This window comes from Lacerta agilis, chromosome 2, assembly GCF_009819535.1.
Source record: "Lacerta agilis isolate rLacAgi1 chromosome 2, rLacAgi1.pri, whole genome shotgun sequence".
NCBI lineage: Eukaryota > Metazoa > Chordata > Lepidosauria > Squamata > Lacertidae > Lacerta > Lacerta agilis.
The window spans coordinates 7588434-7615439 of NC_046313.1; the positions used below are offsets into that span (position 1 = coordinate 7588434).

General features: G+C 44.8%; 1 protein-coding gene across 2 annotated transcripts in view; it reads left to right on the top strand.

The window, feature by feature from the left end:
- The window catches only part of TFCP2 (transcription factor CP2), a 34308-nt gene extending 19812 nt beyond the window's left edge, over window positions 1–14496 (top strand). Inside the window, exons 6-15 of one of the 2 annotated variants that reach the window (XM_033138449.1) lie at window positions 1990–2142; window positions 4775–4885; window positions 6202–6290; window positions 7498–7546; window positions 8295–8388; window positions 8979–9069; window positions 11544–11647; window positions 12456–12598; window positions 13365–13416; window positions 13708–14496. In XM_033138449.1, the coding sequence (XP_032994340.1) occupies window positions 1990–2142; window positions 4775–4885; window positions 6202–6290; window positions 7498–7546; window positions 8295–8388; window positions 8979–9069; window positions 11544–11647; window positions 12456–12598; window positions 13365–13416; window positions 13708–13745 (924 nt within the window). In that variant the 3' untranslated portion in view covers window positions 13746–14496. The remainder of the gene's footprint in view (window positions 1–1989; window positions 2143–4774; window positions 4886–6201; window positions 6291–7497; window positions 7547–8294; window positions 8389–8978; window positions 9070–11543; window positions 11648–12455; window positions 12599–13364; window positions 13417–13707) is intronic. The other variant, XM_033138450.1, reaches the window with a different exon arrangement.
- Window positions 14497–27006: the final 12510 nt, after the last annotated feature.

A 27006-nucleotide genomic window follows, 5' to 3' on the forward strand; every position in this document is an offset into this window, starting at 1 on the left:
GATGGATCTCTACCGCCATATACCTGATACAATCACCCTGTCACTCTTCCAAATTCATATATTAGAGGAATAAAAGAGCAGTCCTATTCTTCTGCGTGGTGTTCCTCTAAAGTGTACTTGGGTCTCCTTTTGCCTTTCTTACTTGGATCTGCTTGCTCTCAGTGAACCACTGAGTACCATTACAAATTCATAGCTGCCAGGCTCAGATTTAAATTGACATTGCTTAAAGTGTCAGCACTGTGCAGCAGAGACAGTGAAAAAAAGTCAGTTCATGGGTACCTGGGAATTCTTTCAGCTCCGGCGAATGCTGATGAGAAGCTGTCTGTCTTAGTTACAACTGAGATGGCTCAACAGATTGTAATCTCTACTTGGGAGGCTCACTATAATGAACTTTGAGAACCCTTGAACTAAAGAGTAATGCTAATTGCCCTTGACAAGAACAAAGTGGAATTCTGACTGCCAAAACTGACGGTGAAAGCTACCATTCATTTCAGTGCTGCGAGGGTGTTGAACACTGAGGTGCCGGGGAAAGGATTCTGATAACTGGCTTTAATTTGGTTTCTGTTCACTTCAACTGTGGTGGGGGCAGGACAAATGCTGGCAAAGTCGAAAGGCAGCAGACCCCTTCAGAAGCCCTCCCATCTAAGATGATGAGTCAACCAGAATGAGGCCACACATTTGAGACTTATTTCTAGGGATTTTTTATTTGATCTCTTATCTGTCTGTTGGATGATTAGGATTAGGTCCATATTACGATTTCACTAATCCTTGTGGCTTGTTGAGGTAGGTCACTTTTAGAGGCATGGTGCCAAACCTGTGAAGTGCTGAAGGTCACCTGCAAAGTCCACTAGGAATAAATGGTGTGTATTCATTCAGTCCATTCCGGACAGCACTGCCTGGTTTTGATTTTGAAAAATAATGTTTGCTGGTAAACCAGGGGTACACAGTGTAATGCCCTCTGGATGTTGTTGGACTACAGCTCTCTTGACCATTGGCCACTCTGGCTGGGGCTGATGGCAGTTGGAGTTCAACAGCATATGGAGTGTATTGGCTACCTCTTACGTTAAGTCATATTTTCTCCCTTCAGAATAAAACTTTCAGTTGTACTGAGTGGAAGCATTAGCCTATTCAAGTATTAAGGGCATCTAGGAAAAGGGAAATAACCAAGGCTGTTTTCCTTGGAAACCCCCCCCCCAACATGCCTTTTCAGCTCTGTGGGCTTGGTGCAGGTTTAACTAAGATTACAAGATCAAAAAACGTTACGATACTGGGAGAACATCCTTCCTCCTTAGGCTTGCTGCTCTTCACTTCTGATCAAATTCTCTTCCCTTTTCACTGTAAGCTGTGGTTAGCAGGGAGCTTCTCACTGCAGTTAGTTCAACTTGATGCAGTTGGTGCTCAGAAGAGGAGAGCATACACCCAAGGGGAGAGAGGGAGGGGTTCTGCCATGTGCTCCCAGTCTAAGAGATCAGCCCTAAGTAGGAAATGCCTGCTGGGTGTGATTGCAGTTGATAGATCTTGCTGAGAGATAACTTGGGAGTAAACATAAATTTTGGAATATAATTTGAAAAGCAATCAGTAACTTTGGCTTTCTCCATATTCTAGGGTCCCACAGACGGATCCATAATCCCTATTCTCCTCTGCTGGCATTTTCCATTGACAAGTTACCTCTTTCTTGCATAATTTCTTCTGTAGAGAAATTATAGATTTCAGTTGTCCTGAATTGCAGAGCACAATATCGTTTCATTGCTTCTTCTGGCCTGGCTGCTGATGCCCCCTGCCCCCAGTTTGATTAAAAGCCGGAGAGCAGGATGTACTCCTTCCTGTGCTTGAGAGCTTTGTTTGCTATTGGAAATGGAGTCCCCAGACTAGCTGGTATCCTACGCTGTCACTTTCCTGTAGTAATGGTTAAACGGTTCATGTGCACCTTTGTTGTACAAGCAGCAAGCCTGCAACTTGGAGCACCTTTCTGTCTGTTTTTCTTCACAGGTGCACTGCATCAGTACAGAGTTCACTATGAGGAAGCATGGTGGGGAGAAGGGTGTGCCATTCCGAGTCCAGATAGACACTTTTAAGGAGAATGAGAATGGGGAATACACTGAACACTTGCATTCTGCCAGCTGCCAGATCAAAGTCTTCAAGGTATGTGTGTCTTTTAGCCTGTCCAGTGCATACCACCCACCCTGTTTACTCAAATTTTGAACTAAAACCTGACTTTCTTAGAAGAACTTTAATATTGGGGAATGTATTAGTATCCTTATCACCTGCAGCCCTTCACCAGCTGATCCCAGGCAGGTTACAACAATTTAAAATTCAGTATTAAACACAGTTAAGTCAAATTATAATTGACACATGTACAGTGGTGCCTCGCTAGACTAAAATAATTCGTTCTGCGAGTATCTTCGTCTAGCGATTTTTTCGTCTTGCGAGGCAGCCCCATAGACTTTTTCGTCTTGCGGGGCAGCCTTCCACTAGCGAATGCCTTTCGTCTAGCAAGTTTTTCGTCTAGCGAGGCATTCGTCTAGCGGGGCACCACTGTAACTTTATGATGGGACATCTCCATTTGGTTGCCTGTACTGGAATGTCTAAGGGATGCGGGTGGCGCTGTGGTTTAAACCACAGAGCCTAGGGCTTGCTGATCAGAAGGTTGGCGGTTCGAATACCCGTGATGGGGTGTGCTCCCGTTGCTCGGTCCCAGCTCCTGCCCACCTAGCAGTTCGAAAGCACGTCAAAAGTGCAAGTAGATAAATAGGTACCACTCCAGAGGGAAGGTAAACAGCGTTTCCGTGCGGTGCTCTGGTTCGCCAGAAGTGGCTTTGTCATGCTGGCCACATGACTCGGAAGCTGTACGCCGGCTCCCTCGGCCAGTATTGCGAGATGAGCGCCGCAACCCCAGAGTTGGGCACAACTGGGCCTAATGGTCAGGGGTCCCTTTACCTTTACCTTACTGGAATGTGTAATACTACAACCATCAGCTGATATTTTCCTTTCCTTTCTGAACAGCTACTAAGCTCTGTATTTCCTTCATGGGTATGTTTCGTTACTTGATTAAAAAAAAATTCAATTTGAAAAGACAGATTACAGTCCCCGGAATAGGGTTGGTCCTGAAAACACACATTTTGGGTGTCAAAGATCAGAGTTAGGAGGTGCCTTTATAGCATTCACCAAAAGTTGTATCATGAAGCTGCCAGATGCACCTCTGTGGGAGGGAAATCCACAACTTAGGGGCTGCCACAGAGAATGTACTCTCTAAGTAGGACTCTGAGGAGGACATAGACTTGTCTTCATAGGCAACAGGCATATCCTCTGCCTTTTTTTGTTCAATGTGCCCATTGTGAGACCTAGAATTAAGCTATTGGTGATATACATCAATTATATTATTGTGCTAACCCGAGGCAAAATAGCACTGGATATTTCTGAAGGGAGCTATTCAAGAATAAACAGGCCTTGATGAGGACTTAGTAGTAGAGGAACACTTGGGGAAACTAAAACCGCAGTTTATGCCTGCATATGCACAGTATTAGGAATAGCTGCACTTAAAAACTTTTCCTTAAAGCATGTGAAACTGCATTGCGGCCAATATTAATGTGTTGGATTGGAGCAGTTGCTTATATGGATGTTTTAGGGCCTAGCTGATTGGCCAGGTCACCCTGTAGAAAACTTATTTACTCCAGGAAAAGCTGAGCCAAAAATCACTGTAGAGGCAGGGGAACTCTGGCCAACATCAACCTTTATCTCCTCTCCCTCAAAAGTTCCCATTGGCATGTGATACAAGAGCTCCAACTTACATATAATAAATGTGTGGAATTAGCCTAAAATGTGTGCAGTATGTGGTTATTTCATACAAGAAAAGTTGCCATGCTTCCTTGTTTGAGAAACTCTGGAAAGTGCTTCAGTCCATTTTGAAATTCCAGTCTTCCGAACATGATTTCTGAGAGCCAAACTAGACATGAAAGTGGCAAATGCATTTTCCTTTAAATCCAAGTCTGTCTCATTCAATCACACAGAAACATTGGGGGGGGGGCAGGGGGACATGTTGTTTCAGAGCAAAAGCTTTATGTGCATATTGGGGGAGGTGAACTTCACACCATGTCAACTATTTTTTGTAGCCTCTTTCCCCTCACCAAAGCTTCTCTCTGACCATTCGCTTCTAACACTAGAGCTTAGGTGAAGATACAGTTTCCTGAAGGTGGGCTGCCCCTCATTCTCTTACATGTTTTTGTACGTAACTGAACAGACGCCACAATGAGACTACAGCCATAACATCTAGTTTGGCCCAGAGTCCCTCAGAACAGCACAAGTAACTTTGGGGATATAGGAAAGCAAGGCTTTTGTATATAATCCCTGTGCAAAGTGAGCACTTCTGATTACTGCTACCTATAGGTATTCAGGCAGATTTATGGGTGTTTTAGCTAGATAAAAATCTGCGGGGCTTCAGCAAGAGAATTCAAAGTGCAAGAGGAGCAGCAGAACAGGTTTTTCATGTTTGCATGAATTTCCAGAATGAACTTTTAAGCTCTTGTAGGGGAAATGAGTATCTGCCATCCACCAGCTCACTTTTCTCTTTAGGGGTCTGTTGCCAGTCTAGTTCCCTTGCCAGGATCACTGAGAAACATTTCATTTGTATACATAAATGTATTGCTGTCTGTGCATGTATGTATTACACACTCACACATAAACCTAGTGCTGTCCTTATCAGCTGAGAAGAACTTTGGCTTAGTGCTTCCTTTCCCTAGATCCCATGTTCTGGTTTCACTAACATGTTGGTTTCCAGCCCAAAGGAGCCGACAGAAAGCAAAAGACAGACAGAGAGAAAATGGAGAAGCGAACACCCCATGAGAAGGAAAAGTATCAGCCTTCATATGAGACAACAATACTTACAGAGGTAAGGCATGCAATGTGAGGCGTAGTGTCTAGAACCTCTGTTTTTGAACAAAAAGCCATTTAAAAGGCTGGTGCGGGTGGGCTGGCTTGCTTACAGGTGATATGCTTGCAAAAGTTCACTCAGAAACCCAAGTGTTAGAATGTTTGCACCAAGGTGCAAGACACGGCAACGGTGTGATTGAATGGCGTTGTCTGGCCAAAGTAATAGACACTTGCTCAGAGCCATTGTTGTCCAGCAAGTGCCGAATGACGCAGGAGTACCTTGGAATAGTTTCTTGGAATAGTTTCTATTCTCGGTCCTGTGGCCTCTGGCACATGATTCTGGGCACGTTTGTTTAAACAGCAACGAAACCAAAGCTGCAACTCTATGGGTTTCTGTGTGGTCAATGTCACAAATAAATAAAAGTGGGTGGCAGCTGTGCATGTAGTGTTGACACCGCTGCAACATGCTCCAGGCCATCAATCCCTGATGTGCAGATGTTACATGTATAAATACCAGCAATTCACTTTTAACCTGACAAGTATATGAAGCACCACATGAGTAAGGTTTTTGTTACACACCTGACCTCATAGCCCCAAGTCACAAATGGATATGAATCAGTGCACCATGAGTAAGGATGAGTGTGTTGGGGGAAAAATACCACCGTTTAATAATCTTTTAAATCATCCCAACTCATACAGTATGTGACTCTAGCTGCAAAGGTTGTTCTTCCAAATATAGCAGCTTCAAATGCATGATCTTCATACAAACAAAACAAATTCAGTTGGGTTCTTCTTAATCCCTCACGAATGGCTAGGATTATAGAGCAGAAGTGAGCTTTAACATTTGACTAATTGACTAACATCTCCTGTAACATTCATGAAATGATCATTTTAGTCAGGATTGCGTGTGTGTTGTGGCTTCAACCTAGAATAAACAACTGCACTATATAAACACTTACAGTTGTGCTCAAAAAAACAAGGTGTGCTTTTTTTCTTTTTCTTTTTTGCTTATCAAGGACTGAATCAGTAAAGAAAATGGAGGTTTTACTTTATTTAACACATGGAGAAAGAAAGAAAGGATGGATTTCTTGTGTCCTAAATAGATCCCTGCCCACTCACTACTGAAAGATTTACTCTAGTATATTTTAGCTGGCTGAGACATCTCCTCCACATGTTCTTACATGTTTCCAGGTGATTTTCCACAAGCACAGAGGCTACAATCCTTGACATGCTATAGGAAATACATGGAATGCATGCTTGCTTCCACAGGAAGCAGTTTTGAAGGTCGGGACCACAATGCTTTTGAATATCTCACCATTGGATTTTCTCTTCCAGTGTTCTCCATGGCCTGAGATCACATATGTCAATAATGTGCCATCCCCAGGCTTCAGCAGCTCCCACAGCAGTTTCTCCATTAGTGAAGGGTAAGTCTGGGCGTTGAATTTTTTTCTGGCTTTTGCCCATTTACCTTTCCTAATACATTTTTGGTCACTTACCTGCATCTGTAGCCTGTAGACAGAGCAGATTACTGACATGTTTTCATCTTGTGCCTTTTCATGTTAAAATAGGAGGAAAGTGGCTTCTGACAAAATTGTGACAAGAAAGGGAGATTGTTAATTCTCGCTCTCGCTCTCTCGCTGTACTCCTTTGTAGAAAGGCAAAGAGCTTCAACCCCTCTGCTGTACACACCTGCATTCCTTCTCCCTCTTGAGTACAAATTCCACCTTCTCTTACTCCTTTCGCTGGCCAACTTCAAGCAAAAGCTGAGCATGCTATAGCTATAGATCAGCTCTGGGAAACACTTGGACCTCTAGATCAGTGTTCCCCAACCTTGGGCCTCCAGTTGTTTTTGGCCTACAACTCCCATCATCCCTGACCACTGGCCTTGCTAGCTAGGGATGATGGGAGCTGTAGTCCAAAAACAGCTGGAGGCCCAAGGTTGGGAAACACTGCTCTAGATGTTGCAAATGTTTGATGTTCTATTATGTTTTATGTACCGGTATGCTGTAAGCTGCCCAGAGTGGCTGGGGAAACCCAACTAGATGGGCAGGGTATAAATAATAAAATTATTATTATTATTATTATTATTATTATTATTATTATTATTATTATTATTATCATCATCATCATCATCATCATCTCCCATCAGCCCCAGTAAGCATGGCCAGTGGCAACATCTGGAGGGCCAAAGGTTCCCCATTGCATGCTGCAGCTGTTATGCACTAAGCAGGGAGTTGGATTAGATTACTTACAAGGTACCTTCCCAAATCTATGAAAAACCAAAGCAAACCACCCTGATTTAAGGGTTGCATCTCCATCACCTTCAACTATTGTTAACCCTAACATGGCTTCCATCTTAAAAGTGGGTCCAAAGTTAATTTAGTGTCGCTGTAACACAGTGTTCAAGCCAGTGGAAGACTTTGTGCTCACGGGAAGATCTGGAGGAGAACTGTGGGGTCCCTTGGCCTGTCTCTGGTCCCCGTCACCATGGTTAAAAGATAGGCTTTGTTGAGTCCACACGAGCCCTTTGATTAAATATGCTAGAGGAACAATTCAGATCGCAGCTGATTTGGAGACAAGCAGAGGAAAGCATATACCAACTTCCTTCTTCATTTCTTATTCTAAAAATAGAAACGGGTCTCCAAATCACCAGCCTGAACCTCCTGCTCCCATTACAGATGTAAGTCTCATTCATATTTTGTGTTTCATTCCTCTAATTTTAGACAGTGGGGTTGTCTCTGAGTTAGCAGGCTAACACTTCAGGGGACTGAATGTGTGGCTAGCTGTGAGAAGGTAGTTCTTTCAGTCTGTTGTATTAGGTCATCTTGTATATTTGCATTGTGTTACTTTTTATTTTATTCCCTTTGTCTTACACTATTGATACTATATCGTAAGCTGCCTTAGGATCAAGAAACAGAGGAGGACTGGGCCAGAAACTGAATTAATAAAGAGGGATGCAGGTGGTGCTGTGGTCTAAACCACAGAGCCTAGGGCTTGCCAATCAGAAGGTCGGCGGTTCAAATCCCCGTGACGGGGTGAGCTCCCGTTGCTTGGTCCCAGCTCCTGCCCACCCAGCAGTTCGAAAGCACGTCAAAGTGCAAGTAGATAAATAGGTACCACTCTGGTGGGAAGGTAAACAGTGTTTCCGTGCGCTGCTCTGGTTCGCCAGAAGCGGCTTAGTCATGCTGGCCACATGACCCAGAAGCTGTCTGCGGACAAACACCGGCTCCCTTGGCCAGTAAAGTGAGATGAGCGCCGCAACCCGAGTTGTTCACAACTGGACTTAATGGTCAGGGGTCCCTTTACCTTTACCTTTAATGAATGACCTACTGTGGGTGCAAAAGACTGTAGGTGACATGCTGCAGGTCTTGTAAGTTGTCTTTGCTCCTCTTGCAAGGATGCATCAGCTTTCCCTCCCTCTATCATAGAACCTCCTGCAGACATCCACACCTCAGGAAGCTCAACAGTGGCTGATCCGGAACCGCTTCTCAACTTTCACACGGCTTTTCACCAACTTCTCAGGTACTAGCAAAAACTTTTCTCCCCTCACAAGGGGGCATCAGCATTTGGATTCCTCAACTTTCTTGTTGATTCCTCAGACAGTTTATTCTGCCCTCAAGCAAGCTTCTTAGAAGCATCTTCTGGGGGTTGTGAGCTCTTTGATCTGTGGATCTTCTATTCTGTCGATTTCCCCCTGCCACTGTCACCATAGGGACACCTCTTTGCAGTTTGCCACTGCTAATGGAAGCCAAAACCAGCTCTGGCCTCTTAGAAGGGACTCAAGTGTACTGTTTAAGTTGTGTGTGTGTGTAGGCTTAATGAAATCCACCACCCTGTAAACCTCACTAGATTTTCTAAATCATGCACCTCCTTTATCCTTTAAAAAACAATATGCAAGTGGGCTATCTAGGGCCTCTTTCCTTCGTCATTGATGAGAGCCCTGCTTAAAAGCAGCAGCAGACACCCTAGATATGTGTTCACTGAATTTGAAACTCAGACGTCTCTTTCATTAGGTGGTATTATGTAGAAGGATTTGTGTGGAAATATGAAGTCTTCTATGTTGAAACATATGTTTGTTACCTCCCAACTGTCTGTCTTTCTTTCAATCCTAGGGGCAGATTTATTGAAATTAACCAGGGAAGATGTCATCCAGATATGTGGACCTGCAGATGGCATCAGACTTTTCAATGCTTTGAAGGGACGGTATGTATCATCTAGGCTTCCTTTTAAATGGTTTGGGCATTTAATGTGCTGTACATTGGAATTTCTGCTTTTCCAGTTTAGGATTTCCATATTTTAAATTTTTATTTTGGCACTTGAAAACCAGGTGGCATGAAGTGCTTCCTTTGGTCTGCCCTGAATATCCCACCTTTCAGCTTTATTGAATGACCCTGGGTTCTAGTATTACAAGACAGAGAAAGGCTTCTCTGCATACATTCAATGCAGTTTTAGGCATTTAAATCATGTTCCCTCCTTACTCACCTTTTTTCTAAACCAAAAAAGCCCCCTACATTTCCTCTTAGAACTGTTCTGGTTCCCTGACCAAATTAGTTGCTCTTATCTTTCCTTTCCCTTCCCTGGCAGTCCCGTTTGTTCTTCTCAGATGTGGGACAGGCGCCATGCTGTATCCCTCCTCCCAACGAATCCCCTTTCGTGCTTGCAATTTCTTGCTGCCTATGGCTACTGGGCTCATCCTTAATACGGTGGTACCTCGCAAGACAAATTTCCCTATGGGCGCGACTCGCAAGACGAAAAATTTTCGCGTCCCCCCCCCGTCAAACCACGCTTCCCCCGTCCGTGCTTCGCAAGACAAATTTTTCGCTAGGCGACAGCACTCGCAGAACGAATTAATTTCGTCTTGCAAGGCACCACTGTATACAGCTCATGCCTCAGTAAGATGGATGGGAACTTCGGACACTGTGGGGGTATCCTGTAATAAGATCGGATGCGTTAAGGACAGATTGACACGAAGCAGATACCTGGGTTCTTGGGCACCTAGGAATATGAAGTATATATTGCACATAGTACAAGACTGGAACTCGGCTAGAAACACCTTTCCTTCCTTTCAAGGTGGTTTGGATATGGATGGATGAGAGCACTTCTGTGGCTGCTTCCTTAAATAAGTCTTGCTTCATTATTTCCTTTGTGAAATAGATATGCAATTGTTTGATTCTGATCGTTCCTCCTGCCCCCTTGAGCTGGAGAGGACTTAACACGCTCTGCTGTTTCTTGAGTGATGATTGTTAGCTGGTCCCTCAAGTAAAGAAAGCAAATGTTGGCCAGCTCCCAAATCCACAAGAGTTAGGCTTCTGGCAAAGGTCAGCAAAGGGTGCTGTGCTAATAGCAAATCATACCATGGAGTTAATGGACCAATTCTGATTGTTCAGATAGTAGTGTTTGGGGGGTGGGATGCAGTGGGTGAGATGTAGAGTTGCCCTGCTAAGAAAAAAGCCCCCCCTTTTGCAAACATTTTGTGTATTTTTTAAGGTGTTCTCAGGCTCCCTTTTCTTTCTGTACCATGTAGCCTGTGTGGAACCTTCTTTCCCCTTTTCTGTCCCCTCTTAGTGCACATGCTCTTTCCTGTTCACTAACCAGCACCCCACCTCTTTTTATTTCTCCACCTCCACTCTTTCTTTCTACCCAATTGAAGAGAATGCTATCTGCACTGCAACAGGCCTCTCTGCACGACAGCTCAGTGCCCATCCGTCTCCAGCCACCCTTCTGCAACAGCATACATGGGTTTCACTTCCCCAAGCAAAGTCCCTCTGGATTGGGCAAACTGGCTGGTTGCAACAGACTGGAAAAAATGGCACCATCTCCACTGCACTTCTCTGATTCCAGCGAAGTGAGGAGCAGTGCACAATATAGATGAAATTGTCTTCTTCCTCCCTACCCCCTTTTGTGGGTTTTTCTACAGTCCTATGCTTTTTGATGGGAGTGGAGCAGGCATGCGTTCTTCACCAGCGGGAAGTTGGAACAGACCTAGGAGGTCTGTAACATGGACTCCCCCCCCCCACATGTCCAAGTTGGCCAAGCACAGTTGTGAAACATTTTACCAACTTGTGAGCGCTGTTGAAGTGCTGCTTAATCAAATGTGTCCAGTTCTGGGCACCACAGTTCAAGAAGGATACTGACAAGCTGGAACGTGTCCAGAAGAGGGCAACCAAAATGGTCAAAGGCCTGGAAACGATGCCTTATGAGGAACAACTTAGGGAGCTGTGTATGTTTAGCCCGGAGAAGAGAAGGTTAAGGGGTGATATGATAACCATGTTCAAATATATAAAAGGGTGTCATATAGAGGAGGGAGAAAGGTTGTTTTCTGCTGCTCCAGAGAGGCGGACACGGGGCAATGGATTCAAACTACAAGAAAGAAGATTCCACCTAAACATTAGGAAGAACTTCCTGACAGTAAGAGCTGTTCGACAGTGGAATTTGCTGCCAAGGAGTGTGGTGGAGTCTCCTTTGGAGGTCTTTAAGCAGAGGCTGGACAGCCATCTGTCAGGAATGCTTTGATGGTGTTTCCTGCTTGGTAGGGGGTTGGACTGGATGGCCCTTGTGGTCTCTTCCAACTCTATGATTCTATGAAATTATTCCTCTCTTTCCTTTACTCTTTGTGGCCCTGTCCTTAAAACCTTCCCTGTTAACTCTGGAGTGCTCATGTCTTATTTTCTCCCTAGGATGGTACGGCCAAGGCTGACCATCTACGTCTGCCAGGAGTCGCAGCAACTGAGGGAGCAGCAGAAGCATGAAGATGGGGATGCAGCCAACAATACTTTCTATGGTGAGTACTTCAGGAAATGTCTCTTTTGACTAATGGACCCACAGGCTTTTGCAATGGCAGTACTTACTTCCCTTCCAGGAAATGCTATGGTAGCTCCAAATAAGTAGGGGTACAATCTTCAGTCCAGCCTTCCCCAATCTGGTCCTCTCCTGATGATGATCAACTTGTAGGCCTCATGGAAATGCCCATGATGTGTTTCTGCTGGAAGAAGTGGATTATGAGACTTGCTCAAGCAAGCTTTAGTGGCCAGAAAAGAGTGTGGATTTATTTTCAATCTTACTGAGAACACTGTATAGCTGAATATGTTGTTGACTGCCTCAGAGTCTTAGGAGGATGAGGTAGGTTAATATAAATATATAGAGGGAATACAGCAGTACAGTACTCTAAATATAGGTTAAAGGTAAAGGGACCCCTGACCATTAGGTCCAGTCGTGTCCGACTCTAGGGTTGCGGCGCTCATCTCGCGTTACTGGCCGAGGGAGCCGGTGTACAGCTTCCGGGTCATGTGGCCAGCATGACTAAGCCGCTTCTGGTGAACCAGAGCAGCACTCAGAAACGCCATTTACCTTCCCACTGGAGCGGTACCTATTTATCTACTTGCACTTTGATGTGCTTTTGATCTGCTAGGTGGGCAGGAGCTAGGACTGAGCAACGGGGGCTTACCCCGTTGCGGGGATTCGAACTGCCAACCTTCTGATCAGCAAGCCCTAGGCTCTGTGGTTTAACAGGATACTCGGTGGCGAATTCCTGCTGAACTTGTTGCCTGACAGAATGTGCTCCTTGCCACCAACTGTTCTTACTTCTTCAGTGTACCATGCCATCTACTTGGAAGAATTGACAGCTGTGGAACTGACAGAGAAAATTGCCCAGCTCTTCAGCATTTCCTCTCAACAGATCAGCCAGATCTACAAGCAGGGTCCCACAGGGATACACGTGCTCATCAGTGATGAGGTAAGAGTGACCCAATAGTCTGCTGAAGCACTGGGAACAGATTTGGGAGTATCATTGCAGGCCCAGCTCTGCTTTCAAAAGTGTCTCCACTCCTTTGAAGTGGATGTCTTTTCTCATCACCGTACAGTGTGAGGTCTGTCATCTGTAGCTTCAGGGTAGACTGAGCAAGCAAGAAGTTGCACTTTTATACAGCTCTACTTAATTGTCCATTGACTTACTGGAAAACACAACAGCAAATAGCATGCTTAAACGGGGGAAATAAATCCCCGTTGAGTAATTCTCTCTCTCTCTCTCTCTCTCTCTCTCTCTCTCTCTCTCTCTCTCTCTCTGTGTGTGTGTGTGTGTGTTTAAAACTGTTAAACCAAAGTAGGTACTAGTGGGGTAGGAGAGCTGGAAATAATGCCAAGATATTTCACACCTGGCAACCAATGCGCCCCTTTGGTTTCTGATAGTACATGGGTAGATGAGTCTAAAAAGCCCCGGACACAAATTTTCATGGCCCTCTAGCGGCTATGGTGGCTCATTTAAGCAAAGTAATGTATTTAGCATTAACTCTGGAAGTGTATACTCAATTTTGACCAAACTAAGCCGCCTAGGAGCCAGAGGAGACTAAATTATTGTGCTCTAGGAGGCTTGCTTTTCTCAATGAAGTTCCTTTTGCTAAAAGGAAGGGGAAATATTTAGATTGTCATATTGCTTGAATTCGCAGTTCTTTTTGAGTAATGCCTGCAGCCCTAAAAACATTGGTTTTTCATTTCTATTTTAGATGATACAGAACTTTCAGGATGAATCATGTTTTGTCTTGGATACAATGAAAGGTACCAATTTTTTTTAAGTGCACAATATTATCCCAATCCCCTAGTCTTTTCCCTTCTCTCTGGAAAACCTAAGCGCTCCATTCTTTCCCGCCATAGGGTATCAAAACCAGCATGCCATAATAGTCGTGCATTGTCTCTATTATTTATTATTTTTTTTAGTCACTTTATCCTGCCCAAGGCAACTCAAAGCGACTTACAACCAAGCGAATTGTGAATTGTCGTGGGGTGGCAGACATGGGGATTGTACTCCTTGTGTTCATCCAGTCTCATGGTGCTTTGCTTTCTTTGCAGCTGAAACCAATGATAGTTATCACATCATCTTAAAATAGAGGGACTTGGACTTGTTGCACCTTCTCTCATGCACACAGCTTCATTTGCCGGTTTGGCACCTGGACACACTGACAGAAATCCACAAGAGCAACAGAAACTCATCTTGCTTCCACAGCATGTTGCCTTCTGTTAGGTGAACCACCTGTACCATTGCTGGCATGCTGTAGGCACCAGTTTGAAAGCACGGGGCTGCTTCTTTCGGAGTTCCAGTGCCATGGCTGCACCCACTGCCTTTTGAAACAGCCAGACTGGCCAGTGATGGATTTGCAATTATGTATATTGGGGGTGGGGTGGGCAACCGCAACATTTTTGAGATGCGACAGCTTGGCCGGTTGTGATTGATGCTCTGGGAATCCCCGGACAAATGAGCATCTATTCTGAGGGTCCTCTTGCATAACCTGCCTCAGCTATTCAGGCCTCCCAGAGGCGTATTTGGCTGATAGAGCCAAGGACACTTTCAGGTTTGCTGGCCGGTTGGGTAGGGACTTTTGTTCCGATTCTGACACTCGGACCATGTTACAAGTAGAGGGTTTGTGGGCGTGCAGCTGTCCATGTGTGAGTGATACGTGGCTGTCTTCTCTGCCAGTGTAAGTTAGTAATAACGCCTATCTTGTGAGATCCATAGGGTTGCCTATGGCTTTTGCTATACACTGCAACTGAAGAGACTTCAAATGCAGAAGAAGGAATTACTATCTTGAGCTGTTAAGGAACACAACGAACTGAGACAGAGGCAAAAAGATTGTGTTTTTTTTTAAAAAAAATGTGTTGGCTTTTTTGGGTGGGATATGTAGAAATGATGGCTGCCTTTGAATGAAATCCCACAGGAGGGCCATAATAACATTATCCCAGAAACAGCTCATGCAGCAATAGTCTATAGTGCTTATTTGAAAAGCCTGTGGAAGCTCCATGGTGACAGAAGTGCCTGCATGTCCGTTTCCCGGGCAGCAACCAGCCTCTTGGGTAAAGGCTTCAGCCTTCTGACATGGATGCCAAGATGCATTTTTTGAGCTTTGGAGAAAAATATGGGAAACTGTTACAACTGTAGTGACGATGCTGTGAAAATCACAGGAGAACAACTTGTCTGAAGGGGGAAAGACCACTTCTCCTTTAGCCTTCCAGTCCCCCTAGAAAGCAGCAAATCTCTGGAAGCTGCAACCTTTTGTGTCACAATGTCAGTTCCACAATCAAGTCTTGATAGACACTGCATCGGCCATAGAGCTGGCAGCTGATGTAAGCTGTGCTTAAGCTAAGTTGGAGAGGTGGGGAAAATAACTTTCATTTCATTAAATGAAACCTAGTTACATATTTTTCTCAGTACCAGATTGAGGGTTTTTAAAATCATTTTGACTTGGTATTTTTACCAGAAAGCGCTGAACTTTTATTTAAATCAATTAGGTTTAGTAGGTTGCTTCTTAAGGAGGCAAGAAACTGGGTCCGGTCAAGGTCAAGTGAAATAAAGTCAATGAAGAAGAAGAAAAACCTTGGCAGTTGCGACTCCACAGCTTTTAAGTAGAAATGTTACGTCTCATCATATATATATGCCAATAAAGATCAACTCTGTTTTCAGTCTGTCTCTGGCTCAGTTGTCTTCGGAGCTGGGAGTTTACAACTGTGTCATAGCACCTCCTCCAGGATTGTAGCCGGCCAAAGTTGGGGTTTCGTTTGTTTTCAGAAATACCAAGACTTCACAATCAACAGTTTGTATGGTTCAGCAGAATGCTTATTCAGACTGGAAACAGTGACCGAACCAAATCTGAAGTGACCCAGAGAAGCTCACATTTTGGTAGCCTCTGTTTTGATGAAAGCCAGATCTACTTGTTCCAGCTCAAGATGATGATCAGCTGGCTGGTTGGGATGCAGGCAGACACACACACACACACACACACACACACAGCCAGAGCTGGACTAGCAGTTAACTACCAGAGATCTCCCCGCTGCCCTTGAATAATAAAGCTGTGATTTAGCATCTTCCCAGCAATAATCAAAGATGGTGCAAACCAAATGGCAGAGCATGGCTTTGTGGTACCTGTTGAGAAGGTAGTGGCCTCGTTCTGCCACCGTGATTTCTCAGTCCACTTGTCCTTTGCCTTCTGTTTTCCCCTTGCTCACTAGCTCCTGTGAAGATATCCTGGTTTCTGTTCATGTTGTGAACTGGGGAACTATGGTTTAAAGGGCTCCCTTCAAACCTGGATAAGAAACCAGGTAAGAGAGCAATCATAACTTCTGAAGTGGCCATTGTCATGCTCTCTCTTTACTGTCTATCAGCAGGGTGCAATTTTTAGTGCACAAGTGGCAGCATAATTTTTTTACTTCCCTGCTCCCCAAACCTATGTTTGAACACTTGGAGGATGATCATGGGTCCCCCCCCCCACAAGCGCCAGTGAAGGTAGCTCAAAAGTTTGCCATTCTTCCTGGAGTTGTAACAGTCTGTTGTGCATGCATGTGTTGCTAAAGCATAGAATGAAACCTACAAACTCTAAAATGTGACGGTGGGTTGTGTTCCTTTTTATATTCTGGGACCTTTAATAATGTGGGAGTCATTAGCCATCATAGACCATGCAGCATCACTTAGTGATGGTGTAGAAAATAAGAACTGAATATATTTGGGGTCTTTTTTGCTGCAGAATAATCTCTGCCACTAGAAACAAAGAATAGTAGCTGTACATAGAGAGGTGTCAAATGTTGGGACAGTGGTGCTTTTGTACAATTTTTTTGCACATACAGTGGTTTAGGACTGAGAATTTACATTCTAATTAGTTTCTCTGATCATGTGTGACAGGTGTAATGAGACAAATGTACAAGTTTCGTGCTTGCTTAAGCTTTGTATCATTTTTGCGTTTGATTTCAGGTGTGTAAATTCATCCACTATGTGCATCCAGAGTCAGGTGTGCGGACATTGTATCCATGTTAAAATGGAGCTGTTGAGTAGACCAGGACAATAATTAATAGAAATGTGGAGCGCCAATGATGTGGGGTTCAGAAAGAAGTACAAAGCAGGAGAGCTTCCATATTTTATATCTGTTTGCTTCTATTCTGCCTTGGCAACTTTGGTAAACGATGATTCAATTTTTGCTTGCTTAGGAGTAATTTGGCTAGTTGAAATCAACAACGGCATTGCTGATGCAGCAAAAGATTGCCTGGAGCTTGCATTAACTGGTGTGTGGAACATAAATTATCGTTGCAAGCACAAAACCATTGTTAAATTTTAAAAAATAACCTCCAGCATGCTTCTTCCTCATGCATTTATGCTCTTCAAAAATATATCGGCTTTCTTCCATGTGTCTGGCTAAAGTGTTTTGAACACATTGTTTTGTGTGTATGAGATCCCAACCTGGCTAAGATATTTGATCTCTTTATTTAAACAGCAAATTTACACCACTCTATGGCGCAACTGCATCAGCGCAACCGGATGTCTTCTTCATCTGCCCCAATTGCAATTAAACATCTCTCCAGATGTTGCAATTAAATTGCAATTAAACATCTCTATAACCACAGCAGGTGCTGTAACTCCAAGGGTTTGACTTTATCCCCAATGGAGCACTCTTCTATTGGCTCTCAAGACACACCAGTGCCAACAAGAACTGTGGCAAAAATCAGTTTCTGGATCAGATACCATTGTGTTGAACACAGAGTGACTCCTGTCTCGCTCTTGAACCCATGTGAGTCAGAGTAAGCATTGCAGTTGTTCGTAGTTTGTGCCACTGGCTCTCGTAGCCCAAAACTTCTTTCCCTGCTGCTCCAAGCTACTGGTTAGTAGCAACAGCAACAAAGTGTGATTGTCCATGTGTGTGATGAAAGCATAATGGCCTTTAGCATGGATATCATGTGTGGTCTGGCTTGCATATAAAGGTAACCCATGGTTTAGATTGCATTTTAACCCATAGTGGTGTTTTCATCACTGTCTCTACGCAGTTTTGCATAGGTTACAAGCAGATGGGAATAGGATTGCACTCCTAAGTTCCATGAGACTTACGTGGGAGTAAAGTGTATTTCAATTACTGTATTTCAGTTGCAATCGGAGTAGGTGGTTTGTGCACTTGAGGAGACCAACCATATTTACAAGTCTCTATAGGATGGAGAGGGGGGGATTCTGTTCAAATAGGTCCAGCTTCGAGACACCTAAAATGAAATAAAGCAGCATGGCCTCCAATGAAATATTAAGTCTGCATCTGAATTTACAGGTGTGTGTGTTCAAATAGCGAAACTACTTTGGGCTGGTTGGGTGTTGCCCTAGGTCTGAGCTATAATTTTGTTTTTCTCCTTTTTCTAATTTGTTGTGGCACAGCAATTACACTTGCATTAACTGAAAACCAAAATGAAGTGGCCCAGACTTGTTTAGCCTCAGGGTTTAAGGCTGCAATCTTCATACCTGAAAGTAGTGGCTCTGTGTGTCCTGTACGCAGCGTATAGGATTATGCTGCATGACTTCTGCTTACAGCGAGAAATTTCAGTGCCCTTCAAATTATTTCCTCACCCCCATAGTGAAGAGAAGTTCTGTACTTAATTATGGCAACAGCTTTCCCCTGTTTCAAAGTCATCCCATCTAGTAATAGGGCTGTAAAGGTAAAGGTAAAGGACTCCTGAAAGTTAAGTCCAGTCACGAACGACTCTGGGGTTGCGGCGCTCATCTTGCTTTACTGGCCAAAGGAGCCGATGTTTGTCCTCATACAGTTTTTCCGGGTCATGTGGCCAGCATGACTAAGCCGCTTCTGGCGAAACCAGAGCAGCGCACGGAAACACTGTTTACCTTCCCGCCGGAGTGGTACCTATTTATCTACTTGTACTTTGATGTGCTTTCGAACCACTAGGTGGGCAGGAGTTGGGACCGAGCAAGAGGAGCTCACCTTGTCACGGGGATTCGAACCGCTGACCTTCCGATCGGCAAGCCCTAGCTCAGTGGTTTAGACCACAGCGCCACCCGCGTCCCAATAGGGCTATAGTCAGTGCTATTTTTCTAGAAAAAAGAGTTGCCAAAACTCACCATGAACGCCTCCCTTGTTCTCTTGTAATGGCACTGGCACCCACCTGGAGAGGTGCCAGAACTGAGTTCCAGCGAGTTCTGGCTGGAAAAAAAAGCCCTGGCTCTTTAACCATCGAGAATGTCAATGCAAAGTTGACACATGAATCTCATTATAGAATCGCAGAGTTGGAAGGAAAATGCTCCCGTTTATAAAATGTGGAAATCTAACAGAAAGGGATGGTATCCTGATGTTTTAGAATTCCCGTTCCCTTAGAACAGAAATGTCCAAAGTCCGTTTCGGGGGCCTAATCCAGCCCGCCGGTCGGTTTAATCTGGCCCCTGTGGCAGTTGATTTCCTGGGGTAAAATCCTTAAAAAAAAAAAAAAAAACCTTAACAACTTTAATCCTAAAAGAAGCTCAACAACTTTGTTCGGCCCCCACGGCCCTTCAATTTATCAAATCTGGCCGCCTTTGAAAAAAGTTTGGACACCACAGGTGCTTGTATAACAATGCAGGTTTTTTCTCACATAGCCGATGACCATCCAACCTCTACTTTAAAAACCTGTAAGGAAGGAGAGTCCATTGCCTTTGTTGGGAATCTGTTGGTCATCTTACTGTCAGACAGTTCTCCCTCTTAAGTAAGGTTTGGATGAAGGAAGGCGGCGAGAACCACGACCAGCTAAGCTTGCATCTACCCCCAGCGGCCGCTAGGTGGAGCGCCTGGAACAGCAAGCCCGCATTCCGCGCGCCGTCATGCGCTTCCCGCTTCAGCCGCCCCTTCGTGACTCCATTTCCCAGTGTGCAAAGCGCCGCTGTAGATGTGCTGCCGTTCTACCTGGAGAGACCAGCTCGAGTCTTTCTCTCTCTTTCTCTCTCTCCCCGCTCCCCCGCCTCCTGAGTAAAAACTGCGCGCGCACGTGCAGAGGCGCCTCTCCGGAAGCGCCTACATTTCCCATGCTGCCCCGCGGCCTCCCCACGCGTTTGTGAGGGAGGGAGGGAGGGAGGGGTAAAAAAAAAAAAAAAACCCGCCGAGGAGGCGCGTCACGTGGCGCGTGCTATATAAAGGGAGGCGCTGCGCCGGCAGCCCTATTGTTATCGCCCGAGCCGGAGCCGAGGAGGCCGGTGGTCCTCGCCGCCCGGGGCTGTCGCCTGCCAGAGCCGCCGCCGCCTCCACCGCCGCCGCCGGTATCCCTCTCCCTCCCCTCCCGAAGCACGGAGCTGCTGCTTGACTACCGTCCCCTGACCCTGGGGGATCTCGGGCTTCGCCCTGCAGCCCCGGCCTGTGCGGAGGGAGGGGAGGAGGGACCGGCGGGAGGGAGGAAGGAGCCCCCACCCGGTGAGTGAGTGGGTGGGTGGGGGGCCGCAGCGCTGGCTGGGCCTGGGGAGGCGCTTCGGAGGGGCGGGAGGTGGGCAGAGAGGCTGAATGGACCAGAGAGATGTCAGAAGGCTATTCATCCTCTCTCAACATATATACAGTATATAGATATATATCATTCCAGACCATAATTATCTGTATACTGTATGTAGATACCTGCATATCTATCTATCTATATATATAACTGGTTTGAAGGCAATTTCACTCACTTCTTGAGGGGAGTTCCCTCAGCCTTATTCTCCCTACTTAGGTTATTTTTGTAGTTCCTCAATTATAATTATAGCATCCCAGGATCATAATTATACTGTATGTAGATATCTGTATCTATATATAGATATCTAGATATAGAAATATATAGATATATCTGGTTTGAAGGCAATGGATTTTACTCACTTCTTAAGGGGAGGGGAGGTCCCTCAGCCTTATTTTCCCTGCTTAGATTATTTTGTAATTCCTTGAGATTTCAGAAGGGGTGTGTGTGAGAACCCCTATATCACCCCCCCTTCCTTATCATCTCCTTCCCAATCCCTTTTCATTCCCTCTCTGAGGCCAAAGGCTACTTCATGCAGAAGTGATTATTGTCTTTTAACTTTTTTTTTTTTTTACATTGCAGGGCTGGGGGAGGGGGACTTCCACTTAACAAATGGCATGCTGGCTGCCCACCTTTTTTTTGGGGGGGATGCAGGGCTTACCTACCCAGCTGGGTTGAAATGGGTCCTGCTCCTGAGCATTGCATGCAATCCCCCCCCCCCATGATGCAGCAGGTTGCTCCTTTCCCTCTGTCTCGCCCCTCCCTCCCATCTTAAAATATGCCTTTTAACGCATGTGAGACAAAGAGAGAGAGCTGTTGTGTCTATTATCCTGAGATGAATTAATATTATCTTTGAAATTGCTAAAGAATTCAACTTGTTTCAAGTTAACCTCAATAGCCCCCCCCTCCTCCCACACAGGTGTCTTACTTACCTCTAGTTGCTGCTTTGGTAGATAGATGTTCATCTATCTCAAGAAGAACTCAGCAACTATGTCTTGGTACAGCCGCTATGATAATGCACACCCAAGCTGGGCTGATTGAAAAGGGCAGGTGCTTCAGAAAAGAAGTATTTTGTTCTTGTTTATGCATTGAGACCTTTTGTGGTGTGGGGTAAGGACTTACCTGAGGTACTGTACCGTTGGTTTGAGGTGGGGCTTGCGAATATTCACTAGAGAATCTTTGGGGCCTTCATGTGATGCTTCTTGGAGAGATTAGCTTCATGGCTATTCAATCAAAGATGGATATATATGCCGTTCTTGGTTTTGTGGCCTAGAAATGTTATATGGGCTTACTGGATGAGATAAGAATATGACATTCATGGGTGGGGGGGGGGAACACTCTTTCTGCTTCATTGATGGAGTTCAGAGTGATGTTTCTGACATTTCAGGCAGTGATATTTTATTCTTGAGATTACATGGTTTGTCAGAGTCAAGGTGGGCTCATATGCTTTTGGAGGTCTAATATTAAGAACAGTATAGTGGAAGTTTGGCCTTGAAGATCAAGTGTTTTAATATCAGTTGACTCACGGGCAATTCCCATATAAAATGTGTACTGTTATTACTTTTCTCCCCAGCATTTGAAGGCTCTTGTATGCCTTTTCTTTAGAAGGTTCTGGAAAGTCTCTCTCTCTTTCCACGCCTTAGATCGTCCACATCCCCATGACCAAGCTGTGGGGTCAGATGTGAGATACCCCATTAGTTATTTTTAGCAAGAGTGAAGGTCATGAGAAATGGAATGGCATTGTCTTACTGAGTTGTTGGCACTTCCTGAGTTGAGATGTTTCCTCCCCCTTTTTCAATGTGATACATTAAAGGTCAGCTGCCCCCTTTCACTGGAATGCTGCACTGGATAGTTTCTTCTGTGTGTTATTTTGATGAGGTTTGTATTTTGATGGAATCTTCCTTTTTGAAATGGAGATGAGGGTGTGAGGAAAATCTTAATATCTTGGAGAGTTGTTTTATAAGCCTGGAAAACACAGTGGCTTCTTACCTCAGCTTGTCATTGAATGTGTTGCAGCGTAAAGTGCGTAAAGGTAGATTGCAATAGGCTCATGATTGTTGTTGTTCAGTCGTTCAGTCGTGTCCGACTCTTCGTGACTCCATGGACCAGAGCACGCCAGGCACACCTATCCTTCACTGCCTCTCGCAGTTTGGCCAAACTCATGTTCGTAGCTTCGAGAACACTGTCCAACCATCTCATCCTCTGTCGTCCCCTTCTCCTTGTGCCCTCCATCTTTCCCAACATCCGGGTCTTTTCCAGGGAGTCTTCTCTTCTCATGAGGTGGCCAAAGTATTGGAGCCTCAACTTCAGGATCTGTCCTTCTAGTGAGCACTCAGGGCCAATTTCCTTGAGAATGGATAGCTTTGATCTTCTTGCAGTCCATGGGACTCTCAAGAGTCTCCTCCAGCACCATAAGGTTCCCCAAAGTCATTGGCAATACAAAACACAGCCCAGTCATCAGATGTTGCATGAAAGCCAATGGTACATTCAACCAAAAGCATAGATTTCTGTACAGGGTTCCATAAAGTTTGAAAATTGCTCAGCCCCGCATGAAGTGATGGAGAACTTGAGGGAGTGGCAGTGGTGGTATTTCTCATACATGGCATGAAGTGAGAAAATTTCCCCCTCCTCACCTCCCACGTTATGAGTGTTCAGTCGTGGATAGAGAACTCTGGGTTTTCCTGCCACGCATAAATACATTTGCCAGGGATCTCATTTCCTGATTGCCAGTGACAACAACCTAATAAACCCCGTTGGCATAATACAGCCATCACCAACCTGGTGCCCTCCAGATACTGCGCTCCATCAACTGTAGCCAGCATAGCCAAGCCATTGTTCTGGGATGGTGGGAAATGTTGTCCAACAGCAAATGGAACCCACCAAGTTAGGGAAAGATGGTATGTAATAGCTCAAGTGTCTGCCTCCAAATCCTCATGTTGACGTCCTGAAAAAGTCCAGCATATGTACTGCTGATTTTGAATTTGTAAAATACTGTACAGCCGTACCCCAGTTCCTGAACACCTTGGTACTCATCCGTTTTGGCTCCCAAACGCCGCAAACCCAGAAGTGAGTGTTCCGGTTTGCAAACGTTCTTTGGAAGCCGAATGTCCGACGGGGCTTCCGCGGCTTTCAGTTGGCTGCAAGAGCTTCCTGCAGCCAATCAGAAGCCGCACCATGGTTTCTGAACATTTTGGAAGTCGAACAGACTTCCAGAACGGATTCCGTTCGACTTCCGATGTACCATTGTACTGTACAATAAGTGAATTTAATGCCATGTGTGTTGGTAAAGGGACCCCTGACAATTAGGTCCAGTCGCAGACAACTCTAGGGTTGCAGTGCTCATCTTGCTTTACTGGCCGAGGGAGCCAGCGTACAGCTTCCGGGTCATGTGGCCAGCATGACAAAGCCGCTTCTGGCGAACCAGAGCAGCGCACGGAAACACCTTTTACCTTCCCGCCGGAGCGGTACCTATTTATCTACTTGCACTTTGATGTGCTTTCAAACTGCTAGGTTGGCAGGAGCAGGGACTGAGCAACGGGAGCTCACCCCGTTGCGGAGATTCGAACCGCCGACCTTCTGATCGACAAACCCTAGGCTCTGGTTGAACCCACAGCACCACCCGCGTCCCTGTGTGTCTGTACTCCTGCTTTTTAGAGTCGGACACTTGCCTTAATCTTCTGTGTATTTGCCCAGCATAACCTGCTGAAGTATGGTAATAGAGTTCATAAGAGGATACATAATGATTATGTGATACCGGTAGTTTGGAAGGTGATGTTAGGCCCAGTAAAATGGTCCTAGAGTAGATGAAGGAACAGCTTGCCTTGGAGTTTAACCAGAGACGTGTCTTCTTTGCCTCAGAACAAGTGATGTCATAATGACTTTTCAAGAAGGTTATCTTTCAGAGTCTAATGTATGAAAAGTCTGAATTATGGCGAGAACATAGAGAAGAGGGCACAAAGAAAAATAATTTAGGAAGGTGCATTTCACGCTTGCCAAAAACAAAACTCTCATATAGCATATCTGCACTTGAGAGCAAATTCAAACCTAGTGTTCTTACCCCAGTGTTATGAAATAAAGAAGCCACTTTTTACTTGGATGAGCAAAAATCTGCTCCATGTTTGTTCCACAGCAAGTTCCATTGCTGCCAAATGAATGGTATTCTCTGTCATCCTTTGTAAGTTCTCAGTTACAGAACAGACTGGTTCTGACTATAGTGGTACCTCGGGTTACAGACTCCGCTAACCCAGAAATAACGCTTCAGGCTAAGAACTTTGCTTCAGGATATGAACAGAAATTGTGCTCTGGCGGCGTAGCGGGAGGAACAGTTTCAGGTTAAGAACGGACCTCCGGAACGAATTAAGTACGTAACCAGAGGTTCCACTGTAGTTCAAGGAGTGCAAAACAGTGTTAGAAACTAAGATATATATTTAAGAGGGCCTTCTGTCGGTTCCCTCACTGCGAGAAGCAAAACCACAGGGAACCAGGCAGAGGGCCTTCTCGGTAGTGGCGCCCGCCCTGTGGAACGCCCTCCCATCAGAAGTCAAGGGAATAAACAACTACCTGACATTCAGAAAATACCTGAAGGCAGTTTAGGGAAGTTTTTAAACTGTGATATTTTAAATGTATTTTAATGTTTGGTGGAAGCCGCCCAGAGTGGCTGGGGAGACCCAGCCAGATGGGCGGGGTACAAATAATAAATTATTATTATTATTAAGATATATAAGCTAATTGCCAAATGGCATCTTAATCCTAAATTATAGTCGCCACAATGGAATGTCTAGGTGCCATTTTCCCTCCATGAAACATTATTATTATTGTTGTTATTATTATTATTATTATTATTATTATTATTATTATTATCATGTCAATGTCATTTTATATTATAAAGAAAAAAATCTCAAAGCTGTTTACAACACATTAAAACATTAAATAAAACAACCCAGAATAAAACAAATTCAAGCTTCAAGGAAAATATATCAGATCCTTATCTAAGTGACATTTTGCTTTCCCCATATTTATTTAGCTACTTTAATTTATATAGTTGCACCATAGCAGAAGCACTCTGATAAGCCAGTGTGGTATAGTGGTTAGAGGGTCAGCCTAGAACCTGGGAGATCAGGGTTCAAATCCCCCTCAGTCATGAAGCTGACTGGGTGACCTGGGGCAAGTCACAGCCTCTTAATCTACCTCACAGGGTCGTTGTAGGGATTGATTGAGGAGGGGGGGTGAACCATGTCGTCCTTGGACAAAAAGATGGAGTATAAATGCAATAAATAAGCTCTTCTGCTGACCTGCTTATGAAAGCTGGAGGAGCCAGCCAGATGGAGATGTCAGTTGCTGCCCTGGCATCCATAAATCTCCGCATGGTCGCAACTGGATCTGCGCCAGTCGCAAAAACGTGCCTGGCACCTGGGGAATTTTAAGCACTGAAAAAGGACTAAAGACAAGTTAGCCCTATTAAAAATATGTCTGACCTTTGAACCCCCCTGAAATAGAGAAGAGCCGTCAGGCCGACAGGCATGATGCAATTAAAATTAAATATTGAGGGAAAAACTATAGATGTTTTAACCAGGAAAATCTCTCTAAATGCAATATAGTTATCAATAAAATTATTACTACTAGGACACAAAATCAAGATTCATTCCTGCCTTTCCTCCAAAGCTCCCAAGAAAGGGTGTGTATGGTTCTCCCTTCTCTTTTTTTATCCCTTATCAGAGAGGTTAGGCTGAGAGAGAGAGCAACTGGCCCATGTTTTACCCGGTGGGCTTTGTGACTGAGCAGGGGTTTGAACTCTGTGCCCCCAACCGGCTTCCTAAGCAGTGCATGCTTAAACTGGTTGCAATAAGACCATGGTCTTGGTTGTCCTATGATCTCAGTTGTAGGTTCAGCTCACAAATGTTATTTAACCTATGTGATTAACCTATTCCCTGGAGTATGGTGACAGGGCGATCCGATGTTGTCGCTTAGAAGCTGTGTCTTGTTATCTGAATGACTTAATTGGTTTATAGTGCAGCAAAACAGATTGACTGGGCTCAGGCAAATGGGCTGAGAGAGAAGCAGGCCTTGTTACCTACCCATGCAGCCCTAAAGTCTCCAGTTAACAGTAACGTCCCCTTGAAGCATGGTTGCCGCCTTTGGAACAAACCGGGATCTTAAACCATGGTTTGATGTTGCTTTTAAATCCTGGAAGAGGGAGGAGAGTAGATGCTGTGGGTGCAGGCATAAGGCTGTCTCAGCTTCTTAAACCAACATGACCACCTGAACCTAGCTGCGTAGAGTCACACTTGGAGTTGCTTACCATTTTTGCTACTCCCTCCTCCTAGTTGAATTTTAACAAGATGAATTTTAACAGGGAGAAATGTAAAGTACTACACTTGGGCAAAAAAAAAAAAAAATGGAAGGCACAAATACAGCATGGGTGACACCTGGCTTGAGTGCAGTACATGTGAAAAGGATCTAGGAGTCTTGGTAGAACATAAACTTGACATGAGTCAACAGTGTGATGCAGCAGCTAAAAAAGCCAATGCAATTCTGGGCTGCATCAATAGGAGTATAGCATCTAGACAAGGGAAGTAATAGTACCACTGTATTCCGCTCTGGTCAGACCTCACCTGGAATACTGTGTCCAGTTCTGGGCACCACAGTTCAAGAAGGATACTGACAAGCTGGAACGTGTCCAGAGGAGGGCAACCAAAATGGTCAAAGGCCTGGAAATGATGCCTTATGAGGAACGGCTTAAGGAGCTGGGTATGTTTAGCCTGGAGAAGAGAAGGTTGAGGGGTGATATGATAGCCATGTTCAAATATATAAAAGGATGTCATCTAGAGGAGGGACAAAGGTTGTTTTCTGCTGCTCCAGAGAAGCGGACACGGGGCAATGGATTCAAACTACAAG